The sequence below is a fragment of the Bos grunniens genome, chromosome 10 (assembly GCF_055505025.1).
Source record: "Bos grunniens cultivar Pamir isolate PY7600 chromosome 10, Bosgru_T2T1.0, whole genome shotgun sequence".
In the NCBI taxonomy this organism is placed as follows: domain Eukaryota; kingdom Metazoa; phylum Chordata; class Mammalia; order Artiodactyla; family Bovidae; genus Bos; species Bos grunniens.
Genome location: NC_141174.1, coordinates 27225154 through 27243776, shown reverse-complemented (window position 1 = coordinate 27243776; position 18623 = coordinate 27225154). Strand labels below are relative to the sequence as shown.

The window sequence follows — 18623 nt, the reverse complement described above, 5'->3', positions numbered from 1 at the left end:
TTATGACATGAAAATTATTTTTTGCTGAAGGCAAGTATGAAGCAGAAAAGGGACTTCCTTGGTGGTTTAGTGGTTAAGAATCCACCTTCCAATGCAGGGAAAATGGGTTCAGCCCATGGTTGGGGAACTAAGATCCCATGTGAAGTGAAGTAACTAAGCCTGTTCACCCCCACTACTGAAGCCCTAGAGTTCCAGAGCCCGTGAGACACAACTAGAGTCCGTTCACCACAAGGATCCTGGATACACAATGGAGATCCCTCATGTCGCAACTAAGACCTGACATAGCCAAGTAAATAAATACTTTTTAAAAATAAGAGAAAAAAACAAGAAGTAAATGCAGAGGGAGTTTTATATATATATAATATATATATATATATGACTGAATCACTTGTCTGTATAGCAGAGACTAACTCAACATTGTAAATTAACCATGCTTCAATTAAAAAAATCTCCTTTCGTGTCAGAGAGGCATATGTTGGGGTGACATGTTCTGGTTTCCTTCGTTCCATCATTAGGCTGTGGCGAATCCCTTTAGGGCCAACTCTCTCATCTTTGTTTCCAGTGCCCACTCCCACACCAGGCACACTGGAGGGGCTTATAAAAGAATGTGTTGTTAAAGCCACACACATCTGTTCATTTCTAATCCTCATGGACTAATCATGTAAACTCATCGGAAACACATTTCCCACTTTATTTCCTCAATCAGGCCTGCTTTTCTGAGGAAGGCAGCCTGTACCAGCTTGATCATCACATGGATGTCCTGCGGGAGCTGTGTGAGGAGCTGACTTCTCAGAAGAGTCAACAAGAAGTGAGGAGAGTGCTCAAAGATTACGAGCAGAAGATAGAGAGGCTTCGGAAATGTGCTTCCGAGATTCATATGACACTGCAGCCCACCTTGGGAGGCACATCGAAAAACAAGTTAGTGCCTCATGAGAATAGCTACATATGAGGGAGAAATAAGATAAAGCCTTTTGTGAAGGCACATGACACTGAACATTATTTATTCTCTCTTAGGCTTCATTTTTTTCTCCTGATATCTTAATATGCAATTTTGATTCCTTCCTAGGGGAACCACGGATGCATCTAAGAATGGAGGAGGGAATACCCTCAGCGAGGTGCCATCTGCAAAATCAGACAATCAGCTGTCAGCTGAAAAGGTGTTAAATCTGGATAATGTGTTTTAGAAGTAAACCCAATAAGAAAAAATACCAAGAGTACAATAATCCACTTCTCATTGAGTGTTGGTTTTAATTATCTGATTGTTTCTATTAGCTGAGAATTCTCACTTAAATAATGTAAGGAAGATTGCTTTTCAAAGAATTAGAATACAACAAACCAAAGCCAGGACAATCATACTTGATTGTCCCCTGAGGACACAAACAGTTCTTTCCAAAAGTGACCATTTTGAACCATTACGAATACATGCTGCCTATGTGCGTTACTTTTGAGAACACAAGAAGGTTGAGCTTAATCTGCACAGATGCTTCAGCATCAGAGATGAACTAGTTCATTTGTCATGTATTTTTTTTTTTGTCATTTGTCTTTTTATCATTATAATGTCTTTTACTTTCTTTGGGAATTGGATTTTCTAAATTGTTGAGTTCTAGCTTAGTGGGGATTTGCTGTGAGTCTAGGCCGCCAGTCAGAAGGTGTGGGGCAGGAATGAGGTGTACTTGTTTCAGAGGTCTGCTCCTATTGCTATGCTGTGCTTCTGTCTGCCCTTGACCATGGATGGCTATGTGGTCACAAGCAGAGACAATGCTTAGGGGTTGGGAGAACTCCTCTATCCTGCTGGCATACCAATTAGAAGGTGAGAATCAGCCTGATAAATCTCCTGTGTCCTACAGGAAGACCTGTCTCTGAGCTGAAGTTTGGGGTATAAAGAATCAGTGATATCCATTTGTATCACAAAACTGTTTATTTTTTCCAGGCTATTAAGTATATTGAAGATAGTATGTTTACTCTTTTGTGTATTTGCTTAGGCAATGGAATTGGTTCAGAATTTTAACCTGGAATCCAAGTTGAAGCTGCAACAGGAGGAAAGCATCATGGAGAAATATGAAAAGGGTCACAGTACCTCTATTGACAGTTTACTAGAGAGGTAAACTGTTTTTTAAAAAAAGATTTTTATTTGAAGTATAGTTGATTTACAGTATTGTGTTAGTTTCAGGGGTATGGAAAATGATTCAGCTATACATACATACACATATATGTATATATTCTTTTTCAGATTCTTTTCCCTTATAGGTTATTAAAAATATTGGTATAGTTCTCTGTGCTATACAGTAAATCCTTGCTGGTTATCTATTTTATGTACAGTATTGTGTATATGTTATGGAGAGGCAAACTCTTTTAAACAACTAGAAAATCCAGCAAAAATCTTTTATCAGTGCAGATACGGTGTACTTTAAAAAGTTTTTCTTTTCCTTTAGTCATAATTTTTGTCTGTAGTCCAATATCTTAAGCAGAAATTCCCTGGGCTTTCCTCATGGACAATTGACAGTAATTTAAAAAATTTGGGGGTCTAATTTAAAAACTCAAGTAACTTTGCATTTAATTTTTTTCCAGGTATGATACACACAAAGGCACTCTTGAACTTTACCTGCAAAACAGCATTGCCAGAATTACTTCTGATTTCTCTAGTGACAAGGAAAGGAGTAGTGTTTGTCTCCAGGACAAACTGACAGATCTACAGGTAAATACTGAAAATATAACTAGAGGAGTTTTATCTTTATTAGAAAATAATGTCACCGTAGGGTTTCCCTGGGGGTCCAGTGGTTAAGAATCTGCATGTCAGTGCAGGGGACATGGGTTCAATCCCTGGTCTGGGAAGATCCTACACGCCATGGGGCAGCTAAGCCTGTATGCCACAATTGCTAAAGCCTGTGTGCTTAGAGTCTGTGCTCGACAACTACGAGAGAAACCACCCCAAGAGGAGAGTAGCTTTGGTGCCCACAACTAGAGAAAGCCCATAGGCAGCAGTGAAAACCCAGGGCAGCCACAAAGAAATAATACATAAAAACAAATAAATCTTTTTAAAAAATCGTAAAAAATCTTTATTACAAAAGAAAATAATAGCACCCTAAGTATAGAAAATAAAGACACCCTAAGTATTACACCACCATTTTTGTTGAGGTCCCAGATGCTAGATGTTTCTGAAGAATGTTCTGTCACCCATTTTCAGAAAGACACCCCAACCCAGTGAAGAATTTGGTTTCAGGTCCTAATTTATTGCTTATGCTCTAATTTGATATTTTATCAGAAGTTTGGATTCTGTTTGGAATGGAGATGAAATTGGATGAAACAATATGTTTGAAGTTTATTTCAACCAATACACCTTCTGGTTTGCTCTAAAATTAAGGATATGTGAAAAATCAGCCACTCTGAATTTCTGTTTCAGCCAGCTATCACCTTACCTGAATTGTCACATTATCTGTTTGATGTTGGTCAGTAAGGAAGGGGCAGGTAGTGGAGAGAGTGTTCACAGTATGTGATGGGTGACCTGATGGAGAGCCTTCAGAGGAAGTATTGCATCTGACTCAGGAGCTGCAGAAAAAACAATTTATCTAGTGGTGGGCATACCAATTGTAAGTTCTACAAATAAACATCTTCCTTGGAGTTCCCTGGTGGTCCACTGATTGAGAATTTGCCTGCCAATGCAGGGAGCATGCGTTCTGATCCTTGGTCTGAGAGGATTCCACATGCCACAGGGAAAATAAGCGCAAGTGCTGCAACTACTGAGTCCGTGTGCTGTAAATACTGAACCCTACTTGCCTTAGAGCCCACGCTCTGCAACAAGAGAAGCCGCTGCAGAGAGAAACCCATGCAATGCAACTACAGAGTAACCCCCCACTTGTTGCAACTAGAGAAAGCCTATGCACAGCAATGAAGACCCAGTACAACCAAAAATTAATTAATTAATTTTTAAAAGTCTGTTTCTTATTTAGTAGATAATCGGCATTACTGTGCAGCACCCTTGTATGCTTGGAGGTACATTAGAGTGAACCCTTAGAGAAGGCATATCCAGTGGAGAAAAGGCCAGGGGTGCTTCCTTCAATGCCTCTAATATTTTCTAGTTATCTTCCTTTTAAGATGCCAGTTCCTGAGTCACATTCTACCAAATGGCTCCTTTCTATTTTCTGCCTGAACAAGCAAAATTCATGTGTGAAAATCTCTGTTGTTCAAGTGATGAATTTAGTATGTTTTCATCACAATTAAGAAATCGCCTTTGAGACCTTATTCCTATGACTGAATAATAAGTTGATTAGAAAAACTGTACTAAATCCTTGGGGAAAGTGAAGGACAAATGATGCTGATGAACACTCAGATTTTACAGCAGTGCCTTCTTTTTTAAAAAATAGAACGAAGAGAAAGATTTGGAATAGTATAGAATTTTAGTACTCTTGCCTGGAAAATCCCATGGATGGAGGAGCCTGGTAGGCTGCAGTCCATGGGGTCGCTAAGAGTCGGACATGATTGAGCGACTTCACTTTCACTTTTCACTTTCATGCATTGGAGAAGGAAATGGCAACCCACTCCAGTGTTCTTGCCTGGAGAATCCCAGGGACGGGGGAGCCTGGTGGGCTGCCATCTATGGGGTCGCACAGAGTCGGACACGACTGAAGTGACTTAGCAGTAGCAGTTAGATGTTTGATAATAAATCATAAATTAATTTTATTCACTTCTTATTTGACAGAAATGATTCTGTTTTGCTTCAGTTTTAGTTTAAGGAGAAAAATGATTATCTAGATAAAACTAGAATAGCTAATAGAATATCTGTCCTTCCTTCTCTGTGTGTCTTTCTGAGTTGTATTCTGTGTATCTCACTTCAAGAAGGGGATTTGGATTCTTTGAAAGTCATGTTGCTGATTCCCTTGACTTCTTTCAGTGGATCCTCTGAGAGCACATTAATGTAATTGTTCTCTGAAGGACAGTTTACTTGTAGATGGTTGGAAGATATCTTTTCAAATGTATCTTCACGTGAAACTTGAAGATGTGAAACTTGCTTGTGCCCACAGTTGTGAATGTTTCATTTTGTAAGAATAGAATAATTGTGCCTATTAACCCATTCGTTAATCAATTATGTATTCCACACAGGTCTTAAAAAATGAAACTGATGCTTGCTGGAAAGAGTTTGAAATCACTTCATTGAAGTTAGAAGAGCTTGAGAGTGACATTAAGAAGCCTTTTATAGTTAAGGCAAGAGACAAATTAAAGGAGAAAGAAAGAGAGCTTCAGATGACTCTTAAGTCCAGGTATCATTCTGGGATCTATTAACCATTCATTTACTAAATTTGCTGAATTTGTTAATGCTGTTTTAAGCAAGGTGAGTATTATATTTTGGAGAAGGAAATGGCAACCCACTCCAGTGTTCTTGCCTGAAGAATCCCAGGGACGGGGGAGCCTGGTGGGCTGCCATCTATGGGGTCGCACAGAGTCGGACACGACTGAAGCGACTTAGCAGCAGCAGTTAGCAGTATTATATTTACAAAGTATGTTATTTTATTGAATTGTCACAGCAGGCATAAGAGAAGCTGATGAGGAAACTGCTACTGAAGGAGGTTAAATCTTAAAACCGGGTCACACTAGCCAGAAACTTAAGTGGAACTTAAGTTTTGTTGAGTTCTAAAGGCTGAGCTTCCCACTGTCTCCCCTTGAGGCTGAATTTGGGCACATCACGCGACTTCTGGGCCTTGATTTCCTCATTTCTAGAATGAGAGTGCTATTGTTTTTTCTTTACATATTCCAGCACATCTACCCATTTGACATCAGATGAAACTGAGGCTCGGAATCTACATTCTACTGATTCAGATTCACAAATTTCAAATTATTAATTAGCTTAGTCTTTGAAGGCTATTATATTCTCAGTAGTCAAGTAATTAGTATTCATATGAGTTTCTTTGTCACCAAGGCAAGGTTCAGTTACATCCAAGTATTTTATATGTCAAAAGGGAGGGAAAAGCTTAGTGTGTTTTACACCAGTTTTCTATCTAGTGCAGTGTCAGTTAAATTATCAAAAATACTTGGATATAGCAAATAGCTCATTTGCCATTGTGGATCACTGGGTTTGACTTTTAATGGATGATCTATGCATTTGATTGTATGTATTTTCATCAAATAATTGTTTTCTGTTCTTGGTTAATAATGGTATTGATATGTTTTATAGGATAACTTTCTGCTGTGTTTTCCCCTAATGTCTGGCTTATTTTTCACCCAGAATGGAGTCTTTAGAGACTGTACTGAAGATGGTGTTACCCATGGAGAAGGAGTCACTGCTTCTCTGTGACACAGACCTGCTCCTCCGTGAAATGGCCATTCAGGAATTTCATCTCACTGATGCTGATGACATTTATCAAAACCTGAGGGTAAATATAAATTCTCACAGTATATTTATGGAATTACCAGTTCTTCAGAGACCTATATATGTTTATGGATTTTTATTAAACATCAATAGTATTTCTTTAGAATATAAACCATGACAGAAAAACCTTCAATAATATAGACTTGTTATTTATTTCTCAACTCTTTAATTCCTCGCCAGTTCAGAAGTAGTTACCTTGGAGTAAATAAGAATGTATTTTCTTTGAATTAAAAATGAAGGCTTGCTAAGAGTTTGGGGGAGAATGGATACAGGTATGTGTATGGTTGAGTCCCTTCACTGTTCAGCTGAAACCGTCACAGCGTTATAAATCAGCTATATCCCAATACCAAATAAAAAGTTTTTAAATAAATGAAGGCTTGGTAATGAATGCCTTCTCCAGTGACTGAAATCCTAAATATCTGTAGAGACTCATATACTTAAATTATCATATTCTGTAGTTTACTTATACCCTGTCTCATCTTAAATTGAAAATATTTGCTTTATTTTTCAAATTATAAACAGGTGTCTCAGCAGATCAATCTGTAATTATTTTCCTTGCATCAATAATTTGATATACCTCTTTTCTTTTGGAGACCAAAACATCAGGAAGGCTATCAGATAAGAAAACACCTGGGTCATTGGATCATATGTAATTAAAATGTTCCTGCTGTCAAAACTGTCAACCTTGGTTAAATTGAGAAGCAGTTTTCTAGATCAAACCTAGTGACATAATTCTGGGTTAGTTTCTGTTATACAGTCTGTCTTTCTTCTACCTCAGTCTTTCAGCTTTTCTTATTACTTTTATTTTAGAATATCCAAGATTCCGTAGTAAAACAGATTGAAACATGTAAGAATTTGGGACAGTCAGGCAACTTTGCATTAAAGGAATTGCACCCCCTTGACCTGCATGCAGCACAGAACATTATTCTGAAACACAGAACTCAACTGGAAGAGATGAACCACAGAGTACGGAAGAGTAAAGATGCTCTCGAAGCTCTGGAAGATTTTTTGGCTTCTCTGAGAGCAGCTGAACTCTCTAGTGAGCTTCTTACAGACCATTCAGCCTCAGATTCACAGGGGGTACCGGCAAATACTTTGACGGTGGAAAATAAAGAGAAAGAAATTCATCGGATGAGAGACAAGGCCAGACATTTGGATGAGCATTTGAAGATGCTTGGTATAAGCATTAAAGACAGTGAACAGGGTGAAAACACTTCCTGTGAAAAACTTCTGGATGCTTTGTCCAAAAACTTATCTGAGACACGTTCTGGTGGGCAGGAGGAAGTCACTGAAGAAGACAAATTACTAGGGGCTTGTGTTTCTAAGAATGATGAACTCCTGAAAAATATTCAAGATGTGCACAATCAAATCAGTAAAATTGGCCTGAAGGATCCGACTGTTCCAGCAATAAAACAAAGGTAGGTATTTTTATCCATCTCCATGCAAGATGACATTTTTCTGTTGTTGTTTTTTTTCCCCCAAGTATCCATTAGGTGAAATAAATGCTTCCTATGTCTTTCAACTACTGTTCCATCCTCCTCTATTCAGGGTTCAGTGTTCTTTTTTGTAGACTTTTCAGACAAACTTCATTTTTGTTGATATTATGCCTTTACAAAGTGTTATGTAATTTTTTTCAATTTAATAGGGAAATAATTTTTTTCTTTAAAGTTTTCATTCTTCTGGACAAAGGAAGAGTGAAATAAGATACGTGTAAGATCCATGAGTTGCTGAAAAGCCTCTTGACTGCTGTGTATTTATTATGGAGTTGCCTTGATGGGGAGAAGTCCTGGGAGACTACACACATTTGATGATAGACAAGGGGAAGACGCACAGGCCACCTTGGCCTGACTTCTTCTTCATTGCTTGGGGACTGAGTGGGAATGCAGGGGACTGAGTTTAATAGGTAAACTAAAGTTCGTGTTGAATTTGGAGCGTCTCCAAAGTCAGCTCCGTTGGCAGCTGCTGTGAGTGCTGCTGCTCTAATTCTGGCATTCAGATCCTGAAAATGAAAATGTTAGCAAAAGCTAGCAAAAGAGTTACTTTGGTAGAGCTCCCCTCCCCCTTCTAAACCTCTCCCTTTTCCTGGCTTTTCTTCTGTCCACCTCTAATCCCTCAGGCTCAGTGCTCTCCCAGGGCTCTTTAGCTGATTAAGCTCTTCCCTCTGAAATCTCCCTGAGCTCTCGTCTCAATGAGACATCTGTTTCTGCAGTGCTCCAATTCTTAATAAGGCATGGAACTGATTTAGTTATTGATTGTTAATGCATTTACTATAGATTTATAAATAAATTAGTAATAAATATTAATTTATAAGTGAAAACTACATGTTGATAGATGGTAAGTTGCTTTAATTTTTAATTGAGTTATCAATAGAACAAGCCAGGCACTGTTTTAGGTCCTGGGGATATAGCAGTTAACAAAACAGACAAAAATTCTTGCCCTTTGTAGAGCTTATTATCTAGTGGAAAGAAGAAGATATACAGTATGTGTGCTGATGATAAAGGCTATGGGGAAAAGTTAAGCAGAGAAGGAGGAGGTGGTTGCAATTCAAAAGTGGTCATTAGGCAGTTTTACAGAGAAGGCTTTCACCATCTCTTGGAGCTTGCTCAAACTCATGTCCATCGAATTGGTGATGCCATCCAACCATCTCATCCTTTGTTGTCCCCTTCTCCTCCTACCTTCAATCTTTAGCAGCATCAGTCAGCTTTTCACATCAGGTGGCCAAAGTATTGAAACTTCAACTTCAGCATCGGTGCTTCCAGTGTATATTCAAGATTGATTTCCTTTAGAATTGACTGGTTTGACCTCCTTGCAATTCAAGGGACTCTCAAGAGTCCTCTCCAAACCACACTTCAAAAGCATCAATTCTTTGGTGCTCAGCTTTCTTTATGTCCAACTCTCACATCCATACGTGACTACTGGGAAAACCATAGCTTTAGCTATATGGACCTTGGCTGGCAAAGTAATGTCTCTAGGATTGCGTATGCATGTCGCAAAGTAATCCTGTCTATGTTTGTCATAGCTTTTCTTCCAAGGAGCAAGTGTCTTTTAATTTCATGGCTGCAGTCACTATCTGCGATGATTTTGGAGGGAAGTCAAGAGAATCCTGGAGGTCAAGTGAAAATGCCTTTCAATGAGGAGAAGCGATTAGCTGTGTCATATGCTGCCTACTGTTGAAGGAAGGAGATGATGGAGACTGGGACATGAGATTAGCAATGTGAAAGTTACTGGGTAGCTTGACAAGCAGTCTTGGAGGAGTGAGCGCCTTATTGGAGTGGATTCAGTAGAGAACTGGAAGAGAGGAAGTAGAGATAGAGAGAGTATCTGATAAAAGCAATTTAGACCTAAGCAAATGGAGTTAGCCCTGCCAGGGTTAATTTTTACATTAAAACCCTTAGTTCAAATGACTCTTCTTTGTTTCCGGGGGCTTTTCGTACACATTTGCATTCCCCTTTCTTTTTACCCCCTCGTGCCCTGCCTGAGGGGTTTGCAGTGTTCTGCCACCTGTCTCTTTTCCTCTCTCCATATCATCCTTTCTATCCCACCCATGCACACATATTATTTCTTTTTTCTCATATGCATATATACACCCTTTATAAGTGTATTCATCACTGAGAAATGTTACTGCTCATGGTTTTGTATGTCTGTTCTATTTAAAACACAAACTAGTTCTGGAAATGCAGAGCCTCCTGAACTCTGTCATAGGAATCTGTGATCTTGGCATAAATCTCATGAGGGCAAATTAAAGTTAGTGTGCTCCACGAATTACCCATATTTGTATTGAATCAAAATTGGCCAATATTGATACTTGGCAATTAAACTTTTCTCTCTCATGTTCAAGGAGAAAATCGTTAATCAGACTGGATAAGGACCTAGATGAATATGAAGAAGAGAAGAAACACTTGCAAGAAATGGTGAATTCTCTTCCGCAATTCAAAGATGGCAGAAACAAAGCCTTGAGTCAAAGGTGCCAGGACACAGCAGTCTTGTGGGAGAATGTAAAAACCTTGGTCACAGAATGGTAAGGAAAAAACATTCCTCCACCAGCTAAAATTTTAAAATAGAGAATAATAATAATAAAAAAAACCAAACCCCTCCCAAATCTGAAAGATTGTCTGTGGCACAGTTAACTTTTTGGAATTTGTATGTTAATAACACAGTCCCTTGGGCCTCAAGGAGAGGCCAACTTAAGAGTTTCACACTAAGCTCACTAGGCCAATGTCTGGGGCAAGACCTGGAATCCTAGGTTATAGGCAAATGAATTTAAAAGGTTATCTAAGAGACAGGACAAATATAGATAGTGTGTTTATAATCACTATTGCCCCATTTGTATTAGTTTTCTGTTGCTTCTGTAATAAATGGCCACAAATGTAGTAGCTTAAAGGCAGCATAAACTTATCGTACAGTCTGGGGGTTGGAAGACCTAAAATCAAGCTGCGTTCCTTGCCGGAATCTCTAGGAGAGAATCCACTTCCTTGCCTATTCCCTTTTCTGGAGGCCGCCTGTTATCTTCCTTGGCTTGTGTCCCCTTCCATTTTTAAGGCCAGCAGAGTAGCATCTTCAGATCTCAATCTCTGTCTTTCTTTCATCTCTGCTTTTGTTATCACATCTTCTTCTGACTCTGACCCTCCTGTCTCCTTCTTATAAGGGCCTTGTCATTATGCTGCACCCATTCAGATAATCCAGGAAAATGTCCCTATTTTAAGTTCCTTAATTTAGTCACATCTGCAGAGTTCCTTTTGCTATGTATATAAGGTGTTTGCAGGATCCAGGGATGAGGACGTTGATGTCTTTGGGAGTTGGGGGCATTATTCTACCACACCTCTACTTGATTGACAGGTGTTGTCAGTCAATTACCACCATCTTTCCTACAGAGCCTGGACAAGGCTCAGAGTTTTCTTAATTTTGTAGCAGTCAGTACTCACCAATCCTGGTTGGCAGTGCAGCTGGACAGTCTTCATCCTTATCTTCTCCCTTTACTTTCTGCCTGAGGGTGGGAGTAGCTGGGAGGGCTGATCATTCCAGGGACCATACCACTCAAGCCAAGGGTTCCAGTTGGGTTAGGAGGTGGAAGAGACTAGTAGGAGATTCGTGAGCAAGAAGAGAGAGAAGACAAGGTGGTCTTAACCCCATCCTTTTCAGCAGAGGTTCTGACCGCTCTTGTTGGCTCCCTCTTTGGCTCAGGGCACTTTCCCTCTCTCCTCTGGAGGCCAGGTGGCACATCTGTTATTGGAAAGGTTAGTCTCCAGGTGCCTCAGCTCCCTTGTGGTCTCCCTTAACTCTGCCCTCAGTGGTCCTTCCACCACAGAACTCCATCTGAGTATACCTTCTGCTTCCTGCTGGAACCTGAGTATACAGTATTCAAGATGAAGCCGTCTGTGGTGTTTGATCTAGTCCACTCTTAGATTTTACAGAGGAAAGAAGTGAGGTCCACAGAGCCTAAAGTAACTTATGTAAGGTCACATGACTAATTTTACCCAGCCATAAATAGAAACCAGCTGTCTTTTAACTGCCGCATCGTCTATTCTACTTAAGTTTTTTTTTTTTAAATGGCTAAAATCTATAATGAGTTGAAATAGACGTTATTGAATTAACACTGAAACAATATCTAAAAATAATGCTAAAGAGGCTCATTTTCCAAGATATTTTTTAGTTAATGATGAAATCGAGGTGCTGATTCCTTAAGGTTATGAATCCTGTGTTTCTGTCTAGAGCTTACATCTGGTAACTTTTTAATATTGACCTGGTGAAAATAGTAATCCAGTCCTTATTTAGGCCATCCATTTGTCAAATAATTACATATACCATCATTTGTGGGTTAAATTGTAAAACAATATTATAAACCTTGTCTAGAGGAAAAATCCTTCTATAATTTATTAGGTTATTTTTATAGCATACTACAAAGAGAAAGAATGGTTTTGTAACTTTCAGAAATTTAGCTGTGTTATTTTTTTCATAGCCTTGACCAATGTGAAAGAGTTTTGGAGCTCTTAAAACAGTATCAGAATTTTAAAAGTGTCCTGACAGCATTGATTCAAAAAGAAGAGAATGTCCTCTCTGTCCAGGCTTCCTACATGGGAAAGGAGAACTTGAAGAAAAGGATAGCAGAGGTGAGTCCAGATTCCAAAGGAAACTTTACACAGTGGCCTCGATTGCAAGCCTGACAATAGAGAGAAGGTTATCAGTGGAATCATTTTCAAAATGTAGTTTAGAAGTAGTTATTAGTGACTCTGTTTTACCAGGTATACAAGAATTTATTGAATTTATCCCCAGGGCTTGAAAAAAAATTGGTCCCCAAGTTAATACTGGGTTGCATCTGTTTGGGTTTTGATATTGGTGGTATGGTTCTCTTGGAGTCTGAGCTTGCCTTTGCTGAAAGATTGGAACAGTCTGTGCGCTGACTTTCCACCTAAGAAGAACCTGACTTCACCACAGACTTAAGAGAAAGAGGGTACTAGGAAAATCCCTAAAATCGGTTCTTAGTGGATAAAGAAAAAATTATCTTTTTATTTCTTTGTTTTCTGTAAAGATGTGTCAGCTTATCTCCAAGTTGCTCCATCTGTATTCATAGCCTTGCCAGTCACAACTTTATAGTCTAAGAAGAATTACACTTTTGGACACTAGATGTCATTATTTTCTATGATTTTATGTGGTTATCAACCAGAGTGGCAGAAGAATGGAATACTTAGAAAAGAATATGTTACACTGTATTCTTATACACCAGAAAATTACACCTCCTCTTGGTTTTCTGAGTACTGTATACTAAAGTGCTGTCAGAGTGTCAGAGGCATGTGTGAAATATCATCTACTTGATACACCTGGCTGTTAGAAGGCAATTTTATTAAACTTTCCAATGACTGAGAGCAACATTAATGAAGCTTATATACAGACATACTTTGTTTTATTAGACTTTGCTTTATTGTGTCTTTTACAAATTTGAAGTTTGTGGCAACCCTTTGTCGAGCAAGTCTATCGATACCATTTTTCCAACAGCGATTTCTCTTTGTGTCCCTGTGTCACATTTTGGTAATTCTCAGTATTTCAAACCCTTCACCAGCAGAGGTTATGGTTCGCTAAAGGTTCAGAGAATGGTCAGAGTTTTTTTTTAGCAGTGAAGTATTTTTAAATTAAGGTATGTACATTGTTTAAGACATAATGCTATTGCACACTTCATGGACTGCAGTGTAATGTAAACAAAATTTTTATTTTTTTTTTATTTATTTATTTTTTTAAACAAAATTTTTAAATGTATCTGGAAACTAAAATATTCACGTGACTTGTGTTATTGCAATACTTCCCTTACTTCCATGGTCTGGACCCAAACCTGCAATGTTTCTGAGGTATGCCTGTTGACCAGATTCTTACGGACAATTTAGTCTTTGCCTAAAACACGTCCCAGTTCATACAGCTACTTTTCTACTCTGCCCCTAGCGCATTTTCCAGCCTGCGCTCTTGTTTCAGGATCCAGGTCTCTGCCTTAGATACTCACAGATCCTGAGTCCCTGCCTTTCAAACTGACCAGAGAGCAAATCCCTCTTGACTTGCAGCTATTCTTGTTTTGTGCCAGGCCCACTGTGATGGCGTAACCTTACCCACCCCCCAACCCCCCACGCCCGGCTTGGCTGGACAGGTTAGCAACTTTCTCTGTAAACAAAGAAATAAAGTAAGGATAGGGGTTAAATAACTTTCCAAAGATTATATGGCTAATAAGTGATAGAATTATTATTTAAGCTCAGCCTGTCTGACTACAAAGTTGTGTTTCAACCATAATATTGTCTTACCTGAAGACGTATTTGAAATGTGAATTGTAGAAGTAAAAAATGGCTAGCTTTATACCTCTTTCTCAAATCTAAATATTTACTCACAAGAATATCTTGAAATTAATGAAACAACTGATTATATTTAAGAAATGTATAAATGTCCAGGTTTTTACTATTAGATTGAGAATCTTATATCTAGCATGGTATTTTTGTATATTTGCTGAAATAATACATCATTTTGCATGGGAGATATAGAAGTACACTTGTGTTTAATCATTTTCTCTAATGCTTTTTTTTTTTTTAACCTGTCTGGAAAAAGCAAATTGTGGTACCAGCTGTTAATGTAACTCTCTGTTAATTTTGTGATGACTTAGGTATGGTCTTGAGAAACAATCAACTTCTGGCATATGTATTTTCATGATACTTTGCACCAGTGGCTGAAATATGATACCACTGAGAACTTTTGTCCTTAAGAACCATAGAAACCTGGATGTTTATCTAGGGTATGGTGCTGAATTTCCACTCTCTTTAATGAAAGGCAGAAGTGCAAAAGTAAGACTAGAAGGCTAGAATGTCGGGGGACTATTAAAGTCTGGGAAATGTCAGGGGGTATCTGGTTTCCTTTATTTACTCCTTCCATTCATTATAGGACAAAACCTGCAGCTCCTGTCAATACTAGAGGTGTCCTCTCCTGCTCTTGCTTTTCTCATCACCCACCAGTAGCTTGCATCAGTGTAACAGCAAAGCTCTTTGAATGTAATAAAGAACAAGATACATACATATATATGTATATTCATATATATATATTTCCATTTAATTGAACAAGTGTCCTGAATGGGCAGAAAAAAAACACCAGAGTCTACTTCTCTGCTCTGCCAAAGTATGAGTCAACTTCAGGTCAGGAGACAGAGACAGCCCAATTTTGTTTTTTATTTAAAACATTTAAGTAAATTTCGTTTTTTAAATTGAACTTTTAATGTGAGATAATTGTAGATTCACATACAGTTATAAGACATACTACAGAGAGACCCTGTGTACCCTTTACTCAGTTTCCTCTGTAGTAATGTCTGGTGTAACTATAGTACAATATTGTAGTCAGGTTGCAGACAATGATGCAATCAAGAGAAAGAACACTTCCATCACCACATGATACCTGGTGTGGTCATCTTATAGCCCTACCATTTCCCTCTTGCTCCCACCTCCTCACAACCACTGATATGTTCTTCATTTCTGTACTTCTGTCATTGCAAAAAGTGTTATATAAATGAAATCATACAGTGCATAACCTTTGAGTGAAAGTTGCTCAGTCATGTCTGACTCTGCAACTCCATGGACTATATAGTCCATGGCATTCTCCAGGCCAGAATAATGGAGTGGATAGCCTTTCTCTTCTCCAGGGTATCTTCCCAACCCAGGGATTGAACCCAGGTCTCCCACATTATAGGCAGATTCTTTACCAGGTGAGCCACAAGGGAAGCCCAAGAATACTGGAGTGGGTGAAAGTGAAGTCGCTCAGTCGTGTCCGACTCTTTGCAACCCGTGGTCTATAGCCTACTAGGCTCCTCTGTCCATGGGATTCTCCAGGCAAGGATACTGCCTAGTATGCTTTATACCTAAAGCATAACCTTTAGGGATTGGTTATTTTCATTCAGCATAATTTTCTGGACATTCATCCAGGCTCTTCCATGCATTGATAGTTTGTTCTCTTTTCTTGCTGGGTAGGATTCCATGGTATGAATGTACCACCGACGGTTTAATGGTCTTCTGGACATCTGGATTGTTTCTAGTTTTGGGCTGTTATAAATAAAGCTGCTATAAATATTGGTATACGGTGTGTGTGTGTGTTGTCTTTTTATTTGTCAGGGATAAATGGCCTGGAGTATAGTTGCTGGGTTGTATGTTAATTTTTCAAACTGTTTTCCAGAGTGGCTGTACCATTTTACATTCCCACCAGCAATGTATGAGGGATCCAGTTTCTGCACAGCTTTGCCAGCATTAGATGTCTTTTTGTTTTATTCATTCTGATACACATGTAGTGGTATCGCTCTGTGGTTTTCATTGGCATTTTCCTAATTGTTAGTGGTATCGATCAGCTTTTCTTGTGCTTATTTGCCATCTGAATGTCATCTTTGCAGAAATCTCTTTTCATACCTTTTGCTCATTTTCTAATTAGATTTTTTTTTTTTTTACTGTCAAGTTTTGAGAGAGATACACACACACACACACACACACACACACACACACACACACATATACACACATACATACACACACACACACATTCTACACACTGGTCATTTGTCAGATATATGGTTTGCAAATATTTTCTCCCAAACTGTAGCTTGCCTTTTCATCTCCCTAACAGGGTCTTTGCAAACAAAAGATTAAAATTTTGGTAAAGGTTGGTTTATCGGTTTTTCCTTTCATAGATTGTACTTTTGGTGTCAAAGTCTCAGAATTGTTTGCCTGGCACAAGATCCTGAAGATTTTCTCTTATTTCTTTTTCTAAAAGCTTTATGGTGTTATGATTGACATTTAAGTTCATCATCCATTTTGAATCAGTTTTTGTATAAGGGATGAAATTTGGGTCAAGGTTCCTGTTTTTGTTTGTAAATGTCCAGTTGCTCCAGCACCATATGTTGAAAAGATTCCCATTTCTCCCTTAAATTGCTTTTTCATCTTAGTGAGAAATCAGTTATTTGTTGGCTTCACTTTGATCTATTGATCTGTGTATCTGTCCCTCTGATATAATCTTTATTACTGTACCTACATGATAAGTTTTAAAATCAAGTAAACTTCCCACTTTCTTCTTCTTTTTTCCAAATGTCTTAGCTATTATAGTTCCTTTATTATTCCATATACATTTTAGAATAATCCTGTCTATATCTACAAAAAATGCTGCTAGGATTTGGTAATAATTGTATTAAACTTGTCCATTGGTTTCAGGAAAATTGATATTTTTGCTATGTTGTCTTCTGATCCATGAACTTAGTATGTGTCTGCATTTATCTAGATCTTCTTTGATTTTTTTAATTGGTATTTTATAGTTTTCGGCATATAATCACTATATATGTTTTGTTAGATTTACACCTATTTTGAGTAATTGTGGATGGTATTATGTTAAAAATTTTAGTGTCCATGTATCCATTGTTAGTATAAAGAAATACAGTAGATTTAAAATTTTTTTTCAGAGTCTTTTCCATTATAGGTTATTGTAAGATGCTGAGTATAGTTCCCTGTGCTGTGCAGTAGGACCTTGTTGGTTATCTAGTGGTTATGCTATATAGCAGTGTGTATCTGCGAATCCCTGACTCCTAACTTATCCCTCCCTGTTCCCCTTCCCCTTTGATGACCCTAAGTTTGTTCACTATGTCTATGAGTCTGTTTCTATCTTGTACATAAGTTCATTTGTATCATTTTTTTTTAGATTCCGCATACAAGTAATATCATGAGATTTGTCTTTCTGTTTGGCTTACTTCACTTATAGGATAATTTCTAGGTCCATCTTGTTGCTGCAAATGGCATTATCTCATTTTTTATGGCTGAGTAATATTCCATTGTATATAGGTACCACATCTTCTTAATCCATTCCTCTGTTGATGGACATTTAGGCTGCTTCTATGTCTTGGCTATTGTAAATGGTGCTGCAATGAATATTGGGATACATGTATCCTTTTGAATTCGAGTTTTCTCTGAATATTGTGCATGTCTTTTTCCCTGAGTTTTGGATTTTTTCCCTTTTTTTCTTTTTTAAATTATGAAAGTATTACACATTTACAGGAGACTTGGAAAATACAAAACAAAGTTACATACAGTTTCACTATATATTACAACTGAGAAATGTACTCTATTTTTATATGTTTATCTTGTATCCTGTGACCTTCCTGAACCAACATATCAGTCCTAGGGTTGTTTTTGTGGATTCCTTGGGCTCTGTGACATAGATAATCATTTTGTCCACAAATAAAGACAATTTCATGGCACCCAAGATAGAGGCTTCCTTGTTACTGGTTGAGGGTGGGCATTCTCACTTTCTACAAGGTCTCCACTGCTACCTCCCTGAATCCTCCTTACAGCTCCCTATGTAGCCATCCCTGACATCATGAGTGTGTGTGTGTGTATGTCACTGCTCAGCAGGAATGAAAGTCTGAGCTCTACTTGGCCTTCTTTTTCCTGGCTGGGGGAGAGTGGGGCTCCTGTTACTACCTTGAGATGGTGGTGATCTAGGCTCTACACTTAAGCTTTGCTGGTACAGGAGGGGGTTAGGGCCACGTGTTTTCTAAGGTTTTTTGCTCCAGCGGTATTTCCTAAAAGTTTTCTGTTTTACTGTGTTGTCCTATTCCTGGTTCTTTGGCTGAAGAGAAAAGGCTTTTCTTGGTCTGTACACGTGGATATTGCCAGGTTCTGACTTCTCCAGCACACACTCTGGGATATACAAGGGAAAAGGAAAATTCAGGGAACTGATCACCAGGCTGGCTTCAGGAGCTGATACCCCCAGCCATGCT

The 18623-nt window shown here is 38.4% G+C and overlaps 1 protein-coding gene across 17 annotated transcripts in view; it reads left to right on the top strand.

The window, feature by feature from the left end:
• The window catches only part of SYNE2 (spectrin repeat containing nuclear envelope protein 2), a 326831-nt gene that overhangs the window by 123508 nt on the left and 184700 nt on the right, over window positions 1–18623 (top strand). For all 17 annotated transcript variants that reach the window (XR_015134181.1, XM_086320335.1, XM_086320332.1 and 14 more), the window contains 9 exons: window positions 707–918; window positions 1067–1157; window positions 1983–2101; window positions 2569–2695; window positions 5098–5255; window positions 6218–6365; window positions 7172–7779; window positions 10200–10379; window positions 12318–12468. Coding sequence is in view for 16 of the 17 variants with exons in the window: in XM_086320335.1 (XP_086176461.1) it covers window positions 707–918; window positions 1067–1157; window positions 1983–2101; window positions 2569–2695; window positions 5098–5255; window positions 6218–6365; window positions 7172–7779; window positions 10200–10379; window positions 12318–12468 (1794 nt within the window). In the remaining variant the exon portion in view is untranslated. The remainder of the gene's footprint in view (window positions 1–706; window positions 919–1066; window positions 1158–1982; window positions 2102–2568; window positions 2696–5097; window positions 5256–6217; window positions 6366–7171; window positions 7780–10199; window positions 10380–12317; window positions 12469–18623) is intronic.